Source organism: Dromiciops gliroides, chromosome 2 (genome assembly GCF_019393635.1).
Source record: "Dromiciops gliroides isolate mDroGli1 chromosome 2, mDroGli1.pri, whole genome shotgun sequence".
Taxonomy (NCBI): Eukaryota; Metazoa; Chordata; class Mammalia; order Microbiotheria; family Microbiotheriidae; genus Dromiciops; species Dromiciops gliroides.
In genome coordinates this window covers 115,008,933-115,029,839 of record NC_057862.1, presented here as the reverse complement: position 1 = coordinate 115,029,839, position 20,907 = coordinate 115,008,933, and the positions used below count along the sequence as shown (strand labels likewise).

The 20,907-nt window shown below is 38.9% G+C and overlaps 1 protein-coding gene across 1 annotated transcript in view; it reads right to left on the bottom strand.

Annotated features, from left to right (window-relative positions):
- ADAMTSL3 (ADAMTS like 3) overlaps positions 1 to 20,907 on the bottom strand; it is a 584,778-nt gene that overhangs the window by 221,684 nt on the left and 342,187 nt on the right. The window contains exon 7 of the mRNA XM_043989606.1: positions 9,025 to 9,151. Within this exon, the coding sequence (XP_043845541.1) occupies positions 9,025 to 9,151 (127 nt within the window). The remainder of the gene's footprint in view (positions 1 to 9,024; positions 9,152 to 20,907) is intronic.

Here is a 20,907-nt window from a genome sequence, read left to right as displayed (position 1 = left end):
GTTAAGTGACTTGCCCAGGGGCACACAGCTAGTAATTGTTAAGTGTCTGAGACCGGATTTGAACTCAGGTCCTCCTGAATCCAGGGCCAGTGCTCTATGCACTGCACCACCTAGCTGCCCCAAAACCTTTATTTTCTTCTGTTTCTATCCTCCAGAAAGTAAGTCAAGAGTCCCATCACATTCAGTTGGCTATCTGGAATCTAGAAACGGGTACGCAACCTACAAGTATGCAATGTAGTGATACTGTACAGTCCCCTCTTCACCCTACTTCTCTTTTCAAGAAGTCTCTCTTCTCTTCCCAATTCCTCCTTTCTTTTACCTTATGTCCAACTAGAATTCTTTCTTGGCCCTTGATAAAATGAGGTCCCTTCTGGCATATTTTCTAAGCACAAACTTCAGGATTCAGGAATAAATATAATTCCATGCAATTCCCCAATAGCCCTATGAAAACTTTAAAGCACTATATAAATGTCATCCATGATGATGATGATGTTTGGACCTCCCCTCCACTCTCTCCTTCTACCAAAAAGTCTTCCCAAACTAGCCTTTTGTGCTTGTACACTGTCTTCTTCCTACTCCTAGTCTAAACTTTCTTAAGCACTGGTTTGTCCTTGTTACTCACATTTCTCTGACTCATTCTGAGATTCTGGATCCAAGCTTTTCATCCCTTATGGAACTTCCTCCAAAATAAACCCTGAGGGGATGGCTTACTCATTAAGAATGCTTTAATCATAGATCAAGTCATGTCCTTTTCCTAATCAAAAATCTTATACGGACTCCTTATTGCCTACCAAATAAAGTGCTAATTCCTTGGTCTCCCATTCAAGGCCTTCCTACCCCGACGTGATGTATCTTTTCACAACTTTACACTATGGCACAAATGGACCACTCTCTGCCCTTTCAAACAACCCTGCATTCTCAGGCCTTCCAGTCTTCAATTGTGTTGTCCTCAATATGTCCATCCTCTCCTCAGTCTCCCTCTTCAACTACTGAATTCCTACCTGTCCTTTAAAGCCTAAGTGAAAGGGTTCTTTCATGAAGGCTCCTGGGTCCCAATCCCCACAAAGTCACTCGGAATCGCTGTCAGCAAAGATCTCCTCCTCCAAAAGGACTCTGGTTTAGTTTGGCAACTCTCTGATGCGTTTGGAGCTAAGTTTATGTCTTATGCCTCTTCTAGTCTATAAGCTCAATGAAGGAGGGGACGATGATCTTAGCTAAACTTTGCTAAATCTCCTCCGGTGCTTAGCATAATTATATATACATACTAGGACATGCTTGATAAATGTTTTACTGAATAACAGAACATTCAATAAATATATTGGATATATGCATTGTCTCTCCATCCTTTCTTTGGCATACATGGTAAGTTCCTTGTGGGCAGAAACTGGCTCACTTTTGGAATTGTATTCCCAGTGCTTAGCTCAGTACTTGTTGCATATAAGGCCCTTAATAAATGCTTTTTCATTCATTAAATTATGCATTTAATGAATGAACTTATGTATACTTATAAACATCTTCATATGAACCAATCATAAGAGGTCTCACCTACTAGAATTTTAAAAATACTCAATGTAATAACAGACCTGCTGACATGGGGGTAGGATGCCTTCTTTCACTAACGGGCCCCATTTCTGGGGTTCAATACTAGGTGTATCTGGACTCTAAAGAGAGGGATCAGGTTCTTTCCCCTCTTTCCCACTTTCAATACTCTCTTGCTCTTTATTCTCTAGAGCAGGGCTTCTTAAACCTTTTACATGTGTAACTCCTTTTTGCCCAAGAAATTTTTACTTGACCCAGAAATATAGGTATATAAAATAGGTAGATAACCCTTTACTGTTACCAATTTTTTTTTTTATTAACTCCCACATTCAGTTATGAGACCCCATATGGGGTCACGATCCACAGTTTAAACAGCTTTGCTCTAAAGATTTGAGAAAATCCACTTTAAAAAAACTTAGGTTTGGCTCACGACTAGGGTTTTCCTGAAAGGGAATAGGAAGATACTCAATGTACGATGCAAATCCCATGTCAGACAGCATTCATCCACAGAAAAGAAATGCCTAATACTCAAAAGGCTTATGAATGAATATTGTCAAAGATTAAAAAATATGAAACAGGCACCACAGTTCCTATTATACTGTCCTGGGAGGTTAATACTTAAAATATCAAAACATGAACCATTTTGTGGGACTGAAAAAAAGCTGTTTGGAAAGCCCGTGGCTTGGGCTCAATCTCCTGGCAGTGGCCATCATCTCCCTTGAGAAGCACTGATGTAATGAAATGGTACTTCATAACCTGGCCCTTTCCTACCTTTCTAGTCTTCTTATACCTTATTCTCTTCCATATACTCTGTGATCTGGTGACACTGGTCTCATTGCTACAGCTCCTGGAACACACCACTCCATCTCCTGACACTGAGTGTTTCACATGGCTGGCTTCCTTCATATCTCAGCTAAAATGCCACCTTCTGCAAGAAGCCTTTCCCAGTCCTCATTAATCTTAGTACCTCTCCCTGAGATGATTCCCAACTTATGATTTACACATGCACACACAAGTATATATACACACATGTATAACATGTACACACATGTACACACATATACATTAGAATGTGAACTCCCTGGGAACAGGGATTTGTATGCGTGCACGTGTGTGTGTGTGTGTGTGTGTGTGTGTGTGTGTGTGTGCGCGCGCGTGCGCGCCTTTCTTTGTATCCCCAGTACTTAGCACAGGGCCTGGAGCATAGTAGGCTCTTAAAAATGAGATCTGACTAACTGTACAGAAAACTTTCTACACTGCAATTGGCACTGATGGAAGGAGCCAGAAGAACCAAAATTCTAAAACTCACAAAGTCACCTCTAAGGGCAGAGATTTCCAGTTCTGGATTACTGTTTGGTTTCCTAGACTTAGGGACAGATATATCATCAGAAGAGGTAGCATAAGGTTCAATTTCAGGCTCATATAGGCAGCCCACAGGCTAGCTCCTATGAGAGAGCAGCCATAATAGCTCCTAATGAGAAGGATCCCTTCCTACCCTTATGGGAAGTCTTGAAGAGATACAGAGACAGAAAGACAGAGAGATACAGAGAGCGCAACAAACACTGACACAAAGAGAGACAGAGACAAAGACAGAAAGACAGAAACAGAGAGATAACACACAGAAAGGAAGAGAGCCAGAGGAGAGCAGGAAAGACAGAGATGGGGGTAGGAAAAGGGGTGTGTTTGTCATAGAATCCTCACATGTTCAGTCAAGTAGAGGCTAGTTACTCATGGCAAATGTACTTTGCTTCCTGGCTTAGTAGTTAATCCTGGGGTGGGGGAGGCAGACAGGGCTGTGCATATTTTTTTTTTAGTGAGTGGCTCAAACAAATCCCTTTCCTCTCTCACATGGGTCTACATGGGTCTAAAGTCATATTCCGCTGGGATTTCCTCTCTCTCTCTCTCTCTCTCTCTCACACACACACACACACACACACACACACACACACACACACACACACACACACACACACACTGATTGAGGGAGGAAGATTAAGGATTGTTCTGTGAGCTGGTGTCTTCTTTTCTGAAAGTACTATCATTTTACAGCAGGAAGATTATATAGTCTAACTCTCTCATTTATCTTACAGGGGAACCAAGACTAAAGGACAAGGGACTTGTCTAATCCCATGCACCTAGTTTATGGTATATCTAAGACTAGGATCCCACTAGTCTTCAACAAGCAAACAAAAACAAAAATGTAAGTGCCTACTTTATGCAAGGTACCAGGTTAGGTGTTGGGAATACAAAGACCAAAAAAAAAAAAAGGTCCCTGCCCTGCAGGAGCTTACATCTTACCTAGGGAAAGCGTTATTTTTCTCATCCTATAACAGTACATACATATGAACAAGAGAGCTTGTGATTTCATCATTGTAGGAAATCCCATGTAGGATTCTCCATCAGTGTGGGAACTCCCTCCACCAATACAGATTTATCTATTAAATGCTAAGGAGTCAGCTGAGACACACAGGTTAAATGACTTGCCACGGGTCATAAAACTGGGAAGTAGTTGGATCTGAACCCAGATCTCTTTGATTCCAACCTCCACATTTTATGGGCCATAGCACACTGCTATACCTATTATAGTATACCGATATGAAAAGTTAAACCACATGCCTTGTCTATATGATTTCTAAGAATTGTAGACCTATACTGAATGACCTACTATAGTTCCATAGTAGGAACTATACTAGATGCATTTCGATGGGATTTTCATTAGAACCATGAAGTAAATAGCTCCTAAACAGATTGTATCTTTTGAAGCATATATCTATATTTAGTTCTCTCTCTCTCTCTTTCTTTTTAAAGAATGTATTTACCAAGCAAACTGGCAACAGTTGATGGAGGTAGGTATATGCGAGCTTATGGTCCCAGCTTGAGAAGGAGCATGGTACAACAGAGAGTGGCCAGGCTTTGTGGTTAAGAAGTTTGCTATTCAAGGGGGCAACTAGGTGGTGCAGTGGATAAAGCACCAACCTTGGATTCAAGAGGACCTGAGTTCAAATCCAGCCTCAGACACTTGATACTTACTAGCTATGTGACCTTGGGCAAGTCACTTAACCCTCATTGCCCCACCAAAAAAAGAAAGAAGTTTGCTATTCAAATCCCATCTTTGACACACATTAGCTGTCTGACCATAGACAAGTTACTTAACTGTTCAGTGCCCCAATCAACTCTCCAAGACTGCAAGTTACAGAGGAATCATCAGATCTGCACTGGTAGAAGTTTTTTACACTGGAAAGGTCCTCACACTGAGAAAATCAGAGGTCTAGACAAAGCAAAAAGCTCCATTAAGCCCCACAGACCCTACTAAAGGAAAATGAACTTTATGGATCTTACCAAGTCTTTGGAGGTTAGCCTGCTACTGGGAAAAATGCAGAGAGCTCAGATGACTGAAACCCTCAACTTTTCCTTTAGATTGGAAATCTCCTGAGACTACAGGCCAAAAATGAGGGCCAAACCTAACACAGTCAACGTCTCCAACAGGATCAATGCTGTAGGCATGAACTTCAGTGCTAATGAAGACAGCAGATTCATTAGGGTTTCCATACAGAGCCCCTTTATTCACTAGCCAAAAGGGACAGCTGCCGAAGGCCCACCACAGTGAGGGGTTCATGCGGTCTTAATTCAATTTAACAAACATTTACTGAATTCCTGATACATGAAAAGTCGCTGTTTGAGGTGTTGATAGATATACAAAGTTGTATGTCCCTTGCCATTAAGTAGATGATAGTCTGATAGAAAGAATAAAAATATTTATATAAAGATATAATATAGCATGTTTACATAAAAATCCAACACAGAGGGTCAAGGTGCATGAGAGGTTCCAAAAAGGAGAAATGGGAATTTATCAAAGAGAGAGATCTCTTCTGGCTAGGGATACTGCAATCAAGGAAGGTTTATGGATGAGGTATTTGAGGTGGGCTTTGAGGAATGTGCAGGATTTCTACTAGTAAAATGTATGAGATAGGCCCATTCCTAAGTTAATTAAAAACAATAAAACTGAGTCATGGGAGGGTTGTGGGGCAACAAGTAAATAGTATTGCACTATTGAAGCTACGACCTGGTACAATCTTTTGAGAGGATAATTGGGTAATATCCAATAAGAATTACAAAACTGCTCATATTTATTGACCTAGTTATCCTACTACCAGGACTGCAATCCAAAGAATATATTAGAAGGAGAGAAATAAACATTAATAGAAGTTTTATTTATGAGAGCAAAAGACTAGAAAATCCTTTATGTCAAATGATATGGGAATTGCTGAATAAATTTTATTTAGCAGCATAAAGAGGCACTGTGGCATAGTGAATAGAGTTTGGAGCTTAAGGTGAGAAAGATTTCAGTTCAAATGATGCCTCAGATCCTTAGCCAGATGTGTGACCCTAAAAAGTCACTTCGTCTCTATGTGACTAAAGGAATTCCCTAGGACATATCTACTACACCACACAAAAGTTTCCATCTGGGTTAGTGGAAGGAGTTCCCACATTAGGAGCTCTTCATGCTGATGAACTTCTACATATTTTGCATTTTGAATACTTAATTATATCAATGGATGCATGATCTCTTTGGTGTAGGATCTCCCTCTAATGGTACAAAGTCATTTTCTTACCCTGTGTAACTCCTACCCATATCCACCCACAAGAGATCCACCCAACATGCCAAAATCCTGCATCAGGTCTTTTAAAATCATGTGAGGACCAATTAAGCTATCTATCCTTTTTATCTCGCACCCTTTCTACATAACTAGCTCACCTCCTTTTCCAATCACACATCTTTTTCATACAGAAATACAGAAAACTGTATTCAAATTAAATCTTCCAAACGTGTTGTGAAGAAGGCACCGAATAATTTGTACAGCTATACAATCAACCAATAAACAATCCTTTATTAAATATCTACCATGCAGTCAGACACTTTGGTAGACTCCGGCAGTAAAAAAGACAAAGACGAAAAGCTTGGATAAACAAAAGTTGAGAACTATCTTTACATGTAACGGGAAAAAAATAAAATATTTTATTACAAATAAAAAAAAACAAAATAAATAAATGTCAATAACTATCTTCTGATAAGTGGCAAGCCAAAAAAAAAAAAAAGAATAATGACTCTCATGGAGTGGTTGCATGTTTTTGAATTTGCACTATTCAAAGTTATAATTATGTAAACTATGTTCATTGATTCAAGCCCAGTGTACGTAGGCAGTGCAAATTTGAATAATGCAACCACTTCACATAGTTCCTTATTCATACTACTCAGGAATAACTGGGATGGAAAATATTGCTTCCAACATAAAATTGTAGCTATTATATTTGAATAAATTACAGCCTTTTAAAAAAAAAGACAAAGACAAAACCTTATCCTTGAGAGGATCTTACCTGCTACTAGTGAAAATAACATGCACATAAGTATATTCTTTTTTTGCATAAGTATATTCAAAATACAAAGATAGGGACTGGACTTTGGATTTCATTAGTACAGGGAACCCTGTGACAAGTAAATTCCTTCCAATGTGAGTTAGCACCTTCTCTGAAACTTGAGGTCTTAGAGAGTTGCCTAAAGCAATTTTGTTAAACTCCCATAGAAAGGAAGGCTAGGAAATCCATGGTGCTGCTGGCCATATGATGTCTCAGAAAACCATATGTTTACATTATTGATCCTCTGTTGTTTTGTTACTTATTTTGTTAAATATTTTCCCATTACATTTTAATCTGATTTGGGCCATGGTAAGGGACACTGCAGGCTGCATGTGGCCTGCTCATCACGTGTTTGACACCTCTGGCTTAGAGAACTAAGAAGTTAGGTGAGTTATCCAGGGTCACTTAGACGGTCTCTATGAGAAGTAAGACCTGAGCTCAGGTCTTCCTGGTTCTGAGGTTGGCTCTCTGTCCACAAGACCACACTGCCTTATATCATAGTCAGGACTTGAAAGCAGATTTTCACTATGCCTCGCTACTTCTCATTCAAAAATATGTACAAAATAAATAGAAGAGTGTTTTCTTTTGTTTGTTTGTTTGGTTTTTTGTTTGTTTGTTTGTTTTTAAGTAGGGGAAGGAACACTAGCAGCTGGAGGGATAGAGAAAGATTACTTTTGTGGTGGCACCTGAACTGAATTTTGAAAGAAACAAATATATTGTTTCAATGTGTGTCTATTGGCATATTCAAAATAATTGCCTTCTAGTATCTGGATACCCTAAACAATTATTCAGTTCCATGAAACTATGCTTTAAAGCTTAATTACATATGACTACTGTGTACCTTGGATACATAGACAATGACAGGGTACAAAGAAAATCACTGAAAAATAGCAGAGCTTTTTTTGGCCCGTGGTTCTCAAAATTGATTTATGTTATCACATACTGAATTTTTTTAAAACCCTAAAGTTTAAAAAAAAGTTAAGAAATGTGTCTGCAATCCACAAGGGAGACATACTTTTTGTAAGCCATGTTCATATTCAAATCATGCATGTAACAGAACCTATGGCATGAGATCAGTACAAAATCCCCTGGCTACCAGATTAGACCTAACACATGTCTTTGGGGAGTCTTTTTCAAAATGTGTTGCCTGTTAGACAAGGCAGGCAGTAGGAATGACACAGACTGGAACCCACATGTTTTACCTCTGCTGTCATCTCTCACTGCCCAGGGCATTATAAGCATTGCTAAACCACAGAGATCCTTTTTATATTCATCCCAACTCCAGTAGAACCTGAGTGATTCTGTGAGGCAGTATCTGCCTCTCTCCCAGATGTCAGACAGAGGCAGTTCAGCGGATGCCACAGCTGGGCATGGGATAAACCCCAAACACTTACTAGCTTGCTCTTTCTAGGGAAGTTTGCTGTTTTGAGAGCTATGAGGGCAAGGCATAGTGATTTCAAATAAAACAAATCACTTGCCAAATTATCCACATAATTTAAAGGGCATTGGACTGATTTGTGCAAGCCAGTTTCCAAAAGATGTGGCTATAAAACTATGCAACAAAATTAGAGCACAAAGAAGGATTTCCCTTCAAATAAAATGCAGATCCCTAAGTTTAGAGAGGCAAAATAAGCTTATCACCAACAATAGGATGCATATTTTTAACTCTTTCCTCTTTCTGTCCCAGAGTGGGAGAGACTTCTTGAAATTCAAGTAGCTCCATCTAAATATTTTATGAAGTTATCTTAATAAGAACTGAACCCATTGGTGTTCTATGAACATGCTAAAAGAAAAAAGGCTAAGAATATGCTGGTGATACATTAACAATATTGCAGGGGCAGCTAGGTGGCACAGTGGATAAAGCACTGGCCCTGGATTTAGGAGTACCTGAGTTCAAATCTGGCCTCTGACACTTGACACATACTAGCTGTGTGACCCTGGGCAAGTCACTTAACCCCCATTGCTCCACACACACACACAAAACAAAAAACAAAACAAAAAAAAACAAAAAAAAAAACCCACACACAAAAACAATATTGCAAAGAACATCAGATCAATTTTGAAACCTACTTTTTTCAGGAGAAACATGTGACTTAGACTGTCCCCTCACAAGTCTGCATGTTGATCCGTCTCCCGCACAGACGCCACAGTTGTCTTCCTTGGCATTGCTCCCAAGCTGTCGATCACATCCTATTGCCTGCCAACAGTAACATCACAGTCAGAGGGAGGACAAAGACCCCACTTCCCAGAATGTGTGCCTGTGTACACACACACACACACACACACACACGTGTACACACATCACATGTGCACACACATGAATGCATATGTACGCTCTTATCTTCTCCTTCATGCCAGAAACTGGGAAGGACCTAGTGTGTTATCTCTTAAACTTCCCACCTTCTAAAGGTTTTCATTTCATAGCTTTTGGAACTCTTTTTCAGAAATTATATTAAGAAATAGATGACCTCATTTTTTTCAGACAAATAAATCAAAGCTATCTATAGTCATAGGAAAAAATTATCTAAATCACTATTGATAAGAGAAATGCAAATTAAAGCAACTCTGTGGTGCCAACTCATACCTATCAGATTAACTAATATGACAAAAACAAAAAACAATGGAAAATGATAAATGTTGGAGAGAATATGGGAAACCTGGAACACTAATGCACTGCTGGTGGAGTTGTGAGCTGATTCAACCATTGTGGAGAACAATTTACACCCAAAGGGCTACAAAACTGTGTAAGCTGTTTGATGCAGTAATACCATGATTAGGTCTATATCCCAGAGAGGTAATAAAAAGGGAAGAGGACCTATTTGTACAAAAGTATTTATAGCAGTTTTATTTGTGGTGACAAGGAATTGGAAATTGAGGGTATGTCCATCAATTGGAGAATAATTAAACAAGTTGTTGTAAATGATTATGATGTGCTATAAGAAATGACAAGCAGGATGATTTCAGAAAAACGTGGAAAGACTTACATGAACTGATTCAAAGTGAAGTGCACAGAACCTTTACGCAGTAAAAGCAAATTGTATGATAAACAACCGTGAATGGCTTAGCTATTCCCAGCAATACAATGATCCAAGCAATCCTGAAGGATTCATTGATGAAAAATGCTATTTGCCTTCAGAGAAAGAAATATGGTTGTCTAAAACAGACTGAAGCATACTATTTTTCTTTTTCTCTTTTTCTTTCTTTTGCTCAAATCCTTGCACGTAATGGCTAGTATGGATGTTTTACATGATTGTACCTATATAACCTGTATCAGATTGCTTATCATCTCAGAGAAAGGGGAGGGGAGAGAGGAATAGAATTTGAAATTCAAAACCAACACATGTTAAAAATTGTTTTTACGTGTAATTGGGGGGGATAAAATATTATTAAAATAAAAAAAGAAATAGATGACCTCCTCCAGGATTCCTGATACAGAGATCATGCCATTTTCCTCTGGGAAAACAGATTTGTCTTTTCTGTGCTCAACTGTTGCTTTGTTGTTGTTGTTAAATGATCAAGTTCATTTCTAGTAAAATTAGGGAACTTTTATGAGACAGGGGAAGGGGAAACACCCAATAGTGATGGAAAGGAAGGAGAAGAAAGGGGAAGGGAAAGAGGGAGGGGAGGGGAGGGTCTTGGCAATAATTGTTACACCCTGGAACAGCATGACAAAGTGGATACAATATTGTTCCCGGAATGAGGAATCCTGTCTTAGGTACCAAGATTTGCATGGTCATGAATAAGTCACTTAACTTCTCTGAAACTCAACCTCCTCATCTATAAAATTACCAAACAAAGATATAAAACTAAACCTCAGTGTGCTACTACTTCTATGTTGCACCCATAAGCATATAGATTGTTATTGTGGTTTGTCCTTCATTCTGGAAGAGGACCATGATATCAAGGTGATGTCATGACTTGAAGTGAATTGTATTTAAGTAAGGGAGGGCTCTGCAAGGTCACCAACCTCACTCTGTCCAGAGCCATCTGGGTCTAGTGGCAAGATATACATCAGGACAACTGGAGATGGCCCTGGATGTTTAAGGCAATTGGGGTTAAGTGACTTGCCCAGGGTCACCAGTTAGTAAGTGTCTGAGGTGAGATTTGAACTCAGGTCCTCCTGATTTCAGGGCCAGTGCTTTATCCACTGTAGCACCTAGCTACCCCACAAGAATAGGTTGAAAGACTTCTACTGGAAATACAATGAGATGTCTGAAAGGCTGTTGGAAATATGAGAATGGAGTTAGCAGAGAATCTGAGACAGAAGAGATCATCAGAATAAAGATGGTAATTAAATCCACAGGAGCTAATGTGATCACCAAGTGAAGCAGTAGAGAAGGAGAAGAGAAGAGGACCCAGCAAAGAAACCTGTTGGATGCCTATGATTAAAGGACATGATCTGGATGTGAATCCAGGAAAGGAGACTGAGAAAGAGTAGTCAGATGGGTAGCAGTGGTGTCCTAAAAACCTAGAGAGGAGAGTCTCAAGGAAGAGAGGGAGAGCAACAGTGTCAAAAGGTGAGGAGAGGTTGAGAAGAATAAAAGATCATTGGATTTGACAATTAAGAAATCACTGGAAATTGGGATAGATCAATAGATATGCATCTATATACAAAGAGAGATGAGATATGGAAATATGTCAACATAATCATAATTTTATAGTAGTAAAATGAGAAATAAAGTGGGTGGTCATTATTAGAGAATGGACAAACAAAACTATTGCATGTAAATGTAATGGACTACTACTATGGTATAAGAAATAACATATCTGAATAATCCAAAACAAATGGGAAGGTTTGCATGAACTTGAGTACGTAGCAATTGTCTTTGTATCCCCAGCACTTAGCACTTAGTCCCTGGCACAGAAGAGGCACTTGATGTTTGTTGACTGACTGAAATAAGCAGAACTAAGAGAACATTATATACCATTAATGAAAACATCAATAAAAGGAAGATGACCCCTGAATATCTATCTGAAAAACCCTAGAACATTCAAGAGGAGAGAGAATGGAATATACCTCTCTCCTTGGAGAACAGGGATCAGGGAGGTGGGTGAATAATTAAGGAAGGATCCATTATCACATATGATAACTGGATAGGATGTTTTTGCTTAATCGTTTTTCTTTCTCCCAAGGGAGTCTTCAATATGGATGTTTTTCCACTCAAAAATGATTAATATGTAAAACAGAAGGGAAGGATAGAAGGAGCAACAGTAAGACATATAAAAATAACCAACTATCTTTTAATTGCCAAATCTTCTCAGTTGCTTTTCCTGACCTCTGGTTATTTAGAACTGTAAACCACAGAAAAACTCAATTACCTGAGAACTGAAGACCTTTTTTTAGTTTCCTTGGCTCAAACCAATGAATTGCCTGGGGCTGACCAAACTTTGTCAATTTGAACCTCTGATTACCGGTGTATATAAAAACAAACAAACAAGCAAACAAAACTTAATAGGTGAAACAAAAGGTAATCAACCAAGGGCAGCTGTTTCACTTGCTCTGTTTATTCTTTGTACCCTATATAAACTCTGTTTTTGGGCCCATCCTTTGGGTACTCCTGGTTTGCTATGTATGTGTTATATCCCCTCTGCCCCAATTAAAGACCTTAATATTATTATATTGATTGTTTTATTAACTTTCAGGTTGACACTTTGGGGGCTTGTCTGGGATTTGAAGACTCTAATCCTGGTTTTAACTTCAGATGCTTGGTGCCAGCAGGAATCCATTGACTTCCCAGTCCAAACTCAAACTGGGTGGCTCAGCTTGGGTAAGTGCGTCTCTCAAATTCAGAGCTCACATTCTTTTTGCTTGAATTGCTAAAGATCTTTGATTTGAGGGTCTGGCAAAACCCATGGGTATTGTGGTCTGCTTTGGCATGTCCACTAGAACGGACTGCTGCTGTTTTCCAAGTATGGACCATATTCTTTTTTGTTTTTGTTTTTTTTGTTTTGTTTTTTAGTGAGGCAATAGGGGTTAAGTGACTTGCCCAGGGTCACACAGCTAGTAAGTGTTAAATGTCTGAGGCCGGATTTGAACTCAGGTACTCCTGACTCTAGGGCTGGTACTCTATCCACTGTGCCATCTAGCTGCCCCGGACCATATTCTTTTAAGTACTTGAAAAATTGGTAAAAATTTGCCCAAGTTTGAACAGCAACACCAGTGGCCACACAGTGGGGTCTCCTTTTTGAGTTTACTCTTGATTCTGTCCCCCAAAATCAAAGGCCCTGAATAGGAATCATTTTTTTTGTTGTTGTTCTGATGGATTCTGAATTGGGAACCCTCCTCCCTTCCAGAAAATAGGGTCAAAAAAAAAAAAGGAAAATAAGATTCTTGTCCCTCAGAAAAGGTCTGAATTTTTTAAAAATATGGGGCTTTGAGGATATGGAGGAGGACTTAATTTATGCATGCTACATTATGTTAAGAATCTTTTTGTTTACTATTTTTATGTCTGTAGAGTGCTATTTGTGTTAAAATGGCATGTGTCTGTGTGTTTTTCCCCCCTTGCTGTCTAAGGTAACTGTCAGAAAGGCACATAGAGAGGCAGTTAGAAGGTGACTACAGCTTATTTTTTTTTACCTGCTCTTAAGAAATTTGTTAAAATTTTAATTGTGAATTAATATCCAATATTAGAAATTTTAAATCAAGGTTGGCAAATCTGGGGAACTGTCTGGCTTCTAGTCACCAAAGTTTATATCACCATGTAAAAATGAGTTTATTGATAGTAATGGTCTCATATAAGCCTTAGATAAATTAAGTATACCATTTGGGACTAGAGATCCAGTAGTAACTGAATGTCTTCTAATAAGATGTGGTTTTTGTCATGATTTATTGTGAAATTTGCATTAAGACAAAATATTTAATAATTTTATGGATCCCAGGGGCAACTAGGTGGCACAGTGGATAAAGCACCAGCCCTGGATTCAGGAGGACCTGAGTTCAAATCTGACCTCAGACACTTAATACTTACTAGCTGTGTGACCCTGGGCAAGTCACTTAACCCTCACTGTCCTACAAAAATAAAAATAAAAATAATTAAATCAAGTCTTTCTAGGCCTGACGTAGAACCAGGATAACATTGTGCACACTGGCAGCAATACTGATTGAAGAACTGTGAATGATTTAACTATTGTCAGCAATACTATTATATTATTATATAATAATAATACTATTGTATTATTGAATTATTATTTGTGAAAAATCCAAAGGAGTAATGATGAAGCATACAACTGACTTTCAGAAGAACTGATTGATTGAAGAAACTGAAGCATGCTATTTGTAAATTTGTAACTTTCTTTCTTTTTTTGTTTTGAATTGTTTTGTTTTAAAAATGACTAATAAGGCAATGTTATACATAGTTGTAAATGTATAACCCATATCTGATTGCTTACTGTCTCAGAGAGGGAAAGTTTAAATTAAAATGTTGAAGACAGAAAAAAAATAAAGAAAGTGGAATAGATTTCAATATAGTCTATCAAATTTTATGTGTATTTGATGGGGTAGGGGGAAGGGGTTTGAGCAGGTTTCTCCAGGAAGTATTGACTGGGTTCACTGTTTCTGAGTCTTGAGATTTTTTGTAGGTTTCAAGCACTAGTATCACCAGTAAGTCCTTCCAACCTGACTGAAACATGACCTCAGGCTGAAACCAAAAAAAGCCCTATTTTTATGGTATGCCCATGTCTCCTAATTGCCCAACATAATTACTCTGCTGCCTACTCCCAGAAGTTTGGAGTAAGGTGAAGACCCATACAAAGAGTAGACTATTTTCCCTGAGAGATGATCCATAACCGTTTGGGGACAATTTTTGTTCTTATTCAGTTTTTCAGTCATGTCTGATTCTTCATGACCCCATTTAGAGTTTTCTTGACAAAGAGACTGCAATAGTTTGCCATTTCCTTCTCCAGCTCATTTAATAGAAGAGGAAGGTAAGGCAAACAGTAACTTGCCCAGGGTCACATAGCTAGTAAGTGAGGCCATATTTGAATTCAGATCTTCTTGGCTCCAGGCCCAGAACTCTGTCAATTAGCAGTGGATTATACAGTCCCATATTTAGAGGTAAAAGATACCTTAGAGGACATTGAATATAACTCTCCTTCCCATTTTCCAATTTGCAGATAAGGAAACTAAATATAGAAGGTTAAGTGATTTACCAAGGTCACCAACCTCACTCTCTCCCACAGAGCCATCTGGGTCCAGTGGAAAGATGCCAGGATGACTGGAGATGTACCCAGATGTTTAAGGCAACAGAGGTTAAGTGACTTGCCCAGGGTCACACAGCTAGTAAGTGTCTGAGGTGAGATTTGAACTCGTCACCCTAACTTCAGGGCCAGTGTTCTATCTACTGCACCACCTAGCTACCCCAGGTTAGCTTCCTCTGTGCTTCACAATCCTGTTACTATCTGTATCCTAAAGAGATTAAAAAAGGTGGAAAAGAACCTATTTGTACAAAAAATATTTACAGCATCTCTTTTTGTGGTACCTAAGAATTGGAGATTGAAGAGATGCCTACCAATTGGGGAATGGTTAAACAAATTGTTGTATATGCTTTTAATGGAATATTATTGTGCTATAAGAAATGACAAGGAGGGTGATTTCAGAAAAACCTGGAAAGACTTTGATGAACTGATATGAAGTTAAGTGAGCAAAACCAGGAAAATATTGTACATAGTAACAGCAATACAATGATTCAACACAATCTCAAAGGACTCATGGGGTACAATGCTGTCTCCAAAGTCCTACTTATAGCTCTGAGACTGTTTTCAGATATCATCAGCTCTTTCTCTGTAGATGGACTGCAATTTTCATAAGTCTTTCAGAGTTATCTTGGATCATTGCATTGCTGAAAATAACCAAGTCATTCACAGCAGATCATCTTAGAATATTGCTGTTATTTTGTATACAGTACATTTCACTCTGCATCAGTTCATGGAGGTCTTTCCAGGTTTTTCTGATAGCATCCTGCTCATCATTTTTTTTGTTTGTTTCTGATAAAGTAACTAAAAAGAAATTGTTTCAATCCTCCTCCTCATAAATCAGTCCTCCTCCTCAATCAATCCCTATCTTTCTCCAATCATCATCAATCCATCCATAATCATTATCATCAATCATCATCATCATCTTACATTACTCTTGCCTCTGCTTCAAAAATTTTTTCACAATTACTATTCACTGTTTCCCTCCATCCTATTCTCTTCCCATGATATTTACTCTATTTTCTATCTTCTTTTACCCCATCCCTCCTCAAAAGTGTTTTGCTTCTGATTGCCTCCTCCCCTGCTCTGCACTCCCTTCTTTCACCCCTCCCTCCTCATCCCCTTTCCCCCCTACTTTCCTGCAGGGTTAGATAGTTTACTCCATCCAATTGAGTGTGTGTGTGTTATTCCTTCCTTGAGCCAACTCTGATGAGATTAAGGTCTTTGAGCTAATTCTGATGAGTGTAAGGCTCATTCACTTCCCCACTCCTCCCCCATCTCTCCCCACACTCGATAAACTCTTTCCTGCTTCTTTTGTGTAAGATTTCACTGTATTCTACCTCTCTCCTTTCCCCCTCCCCCCATGCATTCCTCTTTCCCCCTCAATTTTACCATAAAGAAATCGTCATGGGGCAGCTAGGTGACAAAGTGGACAAAGCACCCAACCTGGACCCAGGAGAACCCAAGCCCAAATCAGGCCTCAGACACAAGACACTCAACAACCCTGACTGCCCCCCTCATGCCCAAAAAGAGATAAAAAATAAATGCTTTAAAGATATCATCCCTTCATAATCAATTCCCACTTGTGCCCTCTGTCTAAATTTACTCCTATCATCTGCCCTAATACTCAGAAATCTCTTATGATTTACACATATCATCTTCCCATCTAGGAATGTAAACAGTTTAACCTTTTAACATCTCTCATGATTTCTTTTTCCTGTTTATCTTTTTATGCTTCTCTAGTCAAATTTTCTATTCAGTTCAGGTCTTTTCATCATGAATACCTGAAAGTCCTCTTTTTCATTGAAGACTGATTTCCCCCCAAAAGATTATAATCAGTTTTGCTGAGTAGGTGATTTTTGGTTGTAATCCCAATTCCTTTGCCCTCTGGAATATCATATTCCATGACCTCAGATCCTTTAATGTAGAAGTTGCTAGAGCCTGTGCTATCCTGATTGTGGCTCCACAATATTTGAATTGTTTCTTTCTGGCTGCTTGCAATATTTTCTCCTTGACCTGGGAGCTCTGGAATTTGGCTAAAATATTCCTGGAAATTTTCCTTTTGGAATCTCTTTGAGGAGGTGATTTGTGGATTCTTTCAATTTCTATTTTATCTTCTTCTTCTAGAATATCAGTGCAATTTTCCCTGACAACCTCTTGGAAGATGATGTCTAAGCTCTTATACTGATCACGGTTTTCAGGTAGTCCAATAATTTTCAAATTATCTCTCCTGGATCTATTTTTCAGGTCAGTAGTTTTTCCAAGGAGATATTTCATATTGCCCTCTATTTTTTTATTCATTTGGATTTGCCTTATTGTATCTTGGTTTCTCATAAAGTCACTAGCTTCCATTTGTTCAATCCTAATTCTTAGGCAATTATTTTCTTCAGACAGCTTTTGTAATTCCTTTTACATTTGGCTTTTCAAGCTGTTGAGTTTTTTCTTATGATTTTCTTGCATCACTCTCATTTCTCTTTCCATTTTTCCTCTACATCTCTTATTTTATCTTCACAGTCCTTTTTGAGAAACAATATAGCCTGAGACCAATTCATATTTTTCTTGGAAGCTTTGGATGTAGGAGCCCTAATGTTGCTATCCTCTTCTGAGTGTGCATCTCAATCTTCCTTGTAGCTAAAGAAACTTTCTATGGTTTGCAACATTCTATGCTTGCTCATCTTGCTCATCTTTTACTTGACTTTTAACTCCTTATTAAAGTGGGGCCCTGCTTCCAGGCTATACTGTCCCAAGCTTCAGGGGGTACCAGGTGATACAATTTAAGAAGGGGCAGGTGCTTCACTCTCCTGGCCTATGCTCTGGTCTGTAAATAACCCCAGGCCAACTTGGTAATTAACCAGGCAACAAAATTTTGTTTGCTGTGGTTGTTAGCTCTGATGAGCCCATGCCCCTCCCCAACCTGGGCCTCCCACCACTCAAAATTTCTTCCTGATTACCTGCTGGGGTAGGACAACTAAATCCCTCCTCAGCAATTGCAGACACCCCTGTAATACCCTGCCTTCCTCCTGGCCAGCCGATAAGCCCTCTCACCAGACCGTGAGCTTAGTTCCAGAAGATGCTGGTGCTGCAGCTGATTCAGAGACTTGGGGGGTAAGTTTCTCTGGTGCAGCCTGTCTGGGACTGTATCTGTGTCACTGTGATAGTGGGGTTGGACTCCACTCCCAGTACAGCATCAGCAGCTCCTTCCTGCTGAATTTCTAAGCTGTCTTTGGCTGGAAAATAATCTCATCCCATCTTTTTGTGGGTTATGCTGCTCCAGGGGTTGTCTTATGACTGTGTTTGGAGTTTTTTGGAATAATTGTGTCAGGAGCTATGAGTGCTTCATTATTCACCTGAACCAGAATTTTCTGAGGCCTCTCTACTTTTCTCCTGAAAAAGACAGTACCCCAGGGGAATGGGGCAAGCAAGTTTACCTAGAGTTTGAAGTGTGAAGATAACTAGTTTGTGATATATGTGTATTAGACCCTTCTTGTATCTTTTGGGAAATTGTAATTCATAGTTATTCCTTACTTCTCTTACAGAATTTTCCTTTTTAAAAATGCATACCTCCCCTACCTTGAAAAACCATTCGTTTTAGTACTCCTTCATCTTTTTCTTCTCTAAAAACCATATAATATCATTTTTTCATTCAGCATAGGAGTTTCTGGTCTGTAAATTGGTTCTCTAAGTGGGCCTATGTACCAAAAAGAGAGTGCCTGGGCAAACAATTAGAACAATTCTTTGGACCTGGCAAATATCCCATTGAATATTAATAAATTAGAATTCTGGTTTATAAGTCAGTATCGTGTGTATGTGTGTGTGTGTGTGTGTGTGTGTGTGTGTGTGTGTGTGTGCTTTCAGTGAATCAGAACCTAATTAGTCCTGAACAAACTGACAAAAAAGTTGTTTTTGACCCTATTCTCCTTCATACCAGACCCTGGGCCTGTGCAGAAACCAAAGAATGTAGTAACATGTGAGGCCTCAACTGAAAACAGTCTGCCAGCTTCAGCCACCATATTATGACAGTGTAGACCAGACTAATTAAAAAAAAAATCAAAGTAGAAGGAAATCAAGAGCACTTTGGAGTCTCCTACTCATGTAGAGGAACAAAGGAAAACATGTTTTTATTTTCAGATTGTTTTCCTTGGACTACTTTGCCCCAATTCTAAACAGTACAATCTGTGTGTGTGTGTTTGGGGATTGGGAACTGGGCACATGATGCATAAATGATTTGCATTTGAACACTGTTCATTTAAAGTAAAATATAAAGAAAATAAATTATATAGACATATTCAGGCAATTTAACCAGATATCAAGATCTCTTCCCATTACAACACTGAAACTTCCTCTAAATTCACAAAATAATTAAAAACACAGTCAACTCTTGAATATTTGCATAAATGGAAACTGACATTACTACAGATAATTTAAAAATGCCTAAAAATATACAAAGTTGGCTTGGGGATAGAGCAGGCCTACCGCCTACAGCTGGGAACCTTGCCATGGGAAATAAGTCATGGCCCTGAACCAGTTGGAATTCAGGGAAAAGGATCTGGGAGGCATGTCAAAAGGTGGTATGCTATGGCGAAAACAGTGATGGACTAGGTGTCACCAGGCTTGGGTTCTAATCCAGATACTCTGGGGAGTATTTCCAATCATGCTGGACATTTCTAATCCAAGTTACCAGTACCTCAAATTCAACATATAAAAATCTGAGTTCGCTATGTTTTCCCTCTAAATCCGACCCTTCCATCAATTTGTTTCGTTTGATGGAACCATCCTCCTCCTAACCATCCAACCTAAAAATTCCAGAGTAATTTCTGATTCTTCCAAATTCCTCATCTTCCTTCTCCCTCCTTCTCTAACGGGACACTAAGTACTATGTATTGATCTTCTTCCCCAACAATTCCTGAATCTATCAATTTCTTTATTTCTTTTTTTTTTTGGTAGTATTTTATTTTCCAATTACATGTAAAGATTGTTTTCAACATTCATTTTTGTAAGATTTTGAGTTCCAAATTTTTCTCCCTTCCTCCCTTCCTCCCCAAGACAGCAAGCAATCAGATATAGGTCAAATACACACACACACACACACACACACACACACACACACCATCATGCTATACATATTTCTATATTAGTCATGTTGTAAAAGAAGTGATTCCTTTATTTCTAAGACCATTACAACAATCCCATCATATGTTAGGCTCTTATACCACACTTACATCTACACTTGTATCTTCCTACTTGGACTCTGTGACTCCTGCCTGTTACTTCTCTAGTTCGCCCAACTGCCTACTCATCATTTGTTATCACCTTTGAATCCTACTGCAACCTAAAATGCAAATAAATTTTATACTGAATCAATGTGTCCCTAAAAACTTATTTCTCCTTCTAATTATCTCATTTCTGAGGATGATATCACCATTCTGGGTCACCCACTCTTGAGATCTGAAGCATCTAATTAATTCATCTTCCCTGTGTATGGACCATGTCACTTCACTGTTCGAAAACATTCACATGTTCCTTATCGCCTGCTGAACAAAGTTTAAATTATTTAACCCGGCCTTTGAGATTCTTTACAATATGACTTCAAAATGGCTACTTTTGGGGGCAGCTAGGTGGTGTGGTAGATAAAGTGTCAGCCCTGGATTCAGGAGGACTTGAGTTCAAATCCAGCCTCAGACACTTGACACTTACTACCTGTGTGACCCTGGGCAAGTCACTTAACCCTCATTGCCCCACCAAAAAAAGGGGGGGGTACTTTCA